We start from the raw sequence: 2,500 nt of genomic DNA, 5'->3' as shown, positions 1-2,500 counted from the left end.
CCAAAATCACACATAGATAGCTGTAATGAATTCATGTATTTGTGTTAAAAGCTGTGATGGTGACAGGTATTGATTTATAGGTTCATGACTGATCACAAACCTCTTCCCCCGTGGCTCACATTCGCATTAACGTGCAATGATACCGGCGATATCTCTCTGTCACGGAGGGTTGTACATTGCCATGCTACACTTTGCTCTCCGCTCCCCTCTCGTACTTTAATATGTAGTGGGTAGCGTGTTTTTTTTAACCGTAATCTTTCTCTTGTATGCATGCTTTGCTGTAGCTCTTGGCATTCATGGCCTTTCACTAAGAGCGATTGTGTTGAACCTTGCAGGGGGTGCCACAATTAGCCATCTGCCTGTCAGAGGAAGCCGAAGATCACATTAAAGCAGCTGCCGCCTGGTCCCTGGGCCAGATCGGGAGACACACTCCTGAGCACGCGCGTGCGGTCGCCGTCGCAAACGTCTTACCCAAACTGCTTTCCCTCTACATGGACACGGACAGCTCGGAGGACCTGCAAGTCAAGGTAAATTCTAACGGCTGCCGTGGGGCGATAATAACACTGTGACTTCAGCATAAAATACCGCTGGCTTACCTGAAATTAAAATAGATGCAAAATCAGAAAGAACACCATGTTCTGTTTTACGTTTGTTTAAAAGAAAAAATTGGAAAATTACTTCAAGAAAATGTTGATAACATCTTGTTTTTAGGTTCAAAATGTACCCTTTTGTACCTTATTGTATATATAACCTCATTGTGCAGCCATGTGGAGTCTATTGGAACAGTATAAATATGAGATCATTATAAAAAGATAAAAACAGCCCAAAGATAATATGGAGCTGAGCTTGGTACAATTGTGCAAAGTTATAAATATTTCCCTGTCTCCTGCTGATCCGTCCATCACTTTTCTGTGAATTCTTTCTCTTTCTCGTTGTTTGGATCACTGGGCAGTAGACCGTTTAATATAAGAAAGTGCTTTTTTACTCTAAGGATCAGTGAATAGCTAATAACTGTTCATTGAGATCCCAGTGGGAGTGACTGCACTTCTCTTTGGTGGGGACCTGGCTTACGACCCACTTTACTCATCTGCATCTATAATGATATACCCTTGTGTCACGATTTGTGGATACAATTATTTTCATAATGCTGTCATAAGGCTGTAATGCCTTTGAGAGGATGGGGCCGTGTTTGAAGCTACGCCCTAGTTCAAAGTGCAGTCCCACATCATTATTAAGTATTTTCTTATATTGCACCATCATATTCTGTAGCGCTGTACAATGGGAAGACAGGATCTAACAAGTAGGATATAACATATTAATGTGACAGAAACAACAGGTGATGAGGGCCCTGATCAAACGTTCTTACGATCTAGAGGACATATCTGCCCCAATCTGATTGTGAGTCATAGCCAAAATGATGACTTTCTTTGGATGATATCCAAAAAAACTTGTGGATGTGAAAGGGTTACTCCATTCGGCAAAATGTTAATTTTCCCAAAACACCAGTGTTTGTAGACAGCGTCAGTGGATAGATCCGAAGGATTGCGTAACCGGTAGGTACCCGGCATTGATGTGGTGGGAGTGCATCGTGCCGCGCTGCGTCCGTAGACCCATCTGGCAGCGACCCTTTTATAATGAAAGCCTCTCCTTTAAGACGGACGGCATTGTAGCGAGGGTCTCGTCGGGATGTGTTGCCTAGCAGCGTGGCAGAAATACTCTTATCTCCGAGTGGCTTGCTGCTGACGAGACTTCCTTGGACCAGACTTCTGAAACCATTCATGCCTGTAAGGGAAACGCTCTCTCTCTGTTAGTTTTTCCAGCCCTGTAAGTATGGAATATTTATCAATGCAAAACAAAGGGCTATCCGTTAATCTTTTGGCGGCTATTCTTCGTTCAATAATAAACTTTCATTAGAAAACGTCATGTGTCTTTATTAGGTTATCTTGCTTTGTACTTTATACACTTGATATGTTTATGCAGATCATGCGTGTCGCTTTTATGGAGTAGAGACGGAATGAGTTTATTGGAAGTACAAATCATGTCTACTCTAACTACAGGGATTTCTGTAATGGAGATATCTTCTTTTGGAGGAGAAATGTTAGAACAAGAGGTCGTGATCTAAGACTAGAGGGTCGGTGGCTTAGATGTAATGTAAGGACTTTACTGAGAAGATAGAACCGGCTCCCAGCATGCCTTTACTCGGTGGGCCGGTGGAGAGCTGGGATCTCCCTTGTAACCGGCCCGTTTACACTAATGGAGGTCTGTGCATAGCTGGCACAGCCGAGGTAGTTTCTGTTCCCCGCATGTCCTTGTGATCAGTGGTGGGATATGAAGCCGTATCATAAAGCCGACACTCAGCGCGTGGGGTAGGGGGTGCTAGGGCGCTGCCCTGGGTCCGGCCTGGGACAGCAACCTCCTTTTAATATACTACTAAATACAGCATTGAGACATTCTGCAGATCTGTACAGTAACGGTATGGGTTAAATGAAATATTTATTGC

The 2,500-nt window shown here is 43.7% G+C and overlaps 1 protein-coding gene across 1 annotated transcript in view; it reads left to right on the top strand.

Moving 5' to 3' along the window:
- The window catches only part of SPAG6 (sperm associated antigen 6), a 55,987-nt gene that overhangs the window by 36,083 nt on the left and 17,404 nt on the right, over positions 1-2,500 (top strand). The window contains exon 8 of the mRNA XM_053467621.1: positions 336-527. Coding sequence (XP_053323596.1) covers positions 336-527 — 192 coding nt within the window. The remainder of the gene's footprint in view (positions 1-335; positions 528-2,500) is intronic.

Source organism: Spea bombifrons, chromosome 5 (assembly GCF_027358695.1).
Source record: "Spea bombifrons isolate aSpeBom1 chromosome 5, aSpeBom1.2.pri, whole genome shotgun sequence".
Taxonomy (NCBI): domain Eukaryota; kingdom Metazoa; phylum Chordata; class Amphibia; order Anura; family Pelobatidae; genus Spea; species Spea bombifrons.
Note: the sequence above shows the minus strand (reverse complement) of the source record. Positions and strands in the feature narration are given on the sequence as shown.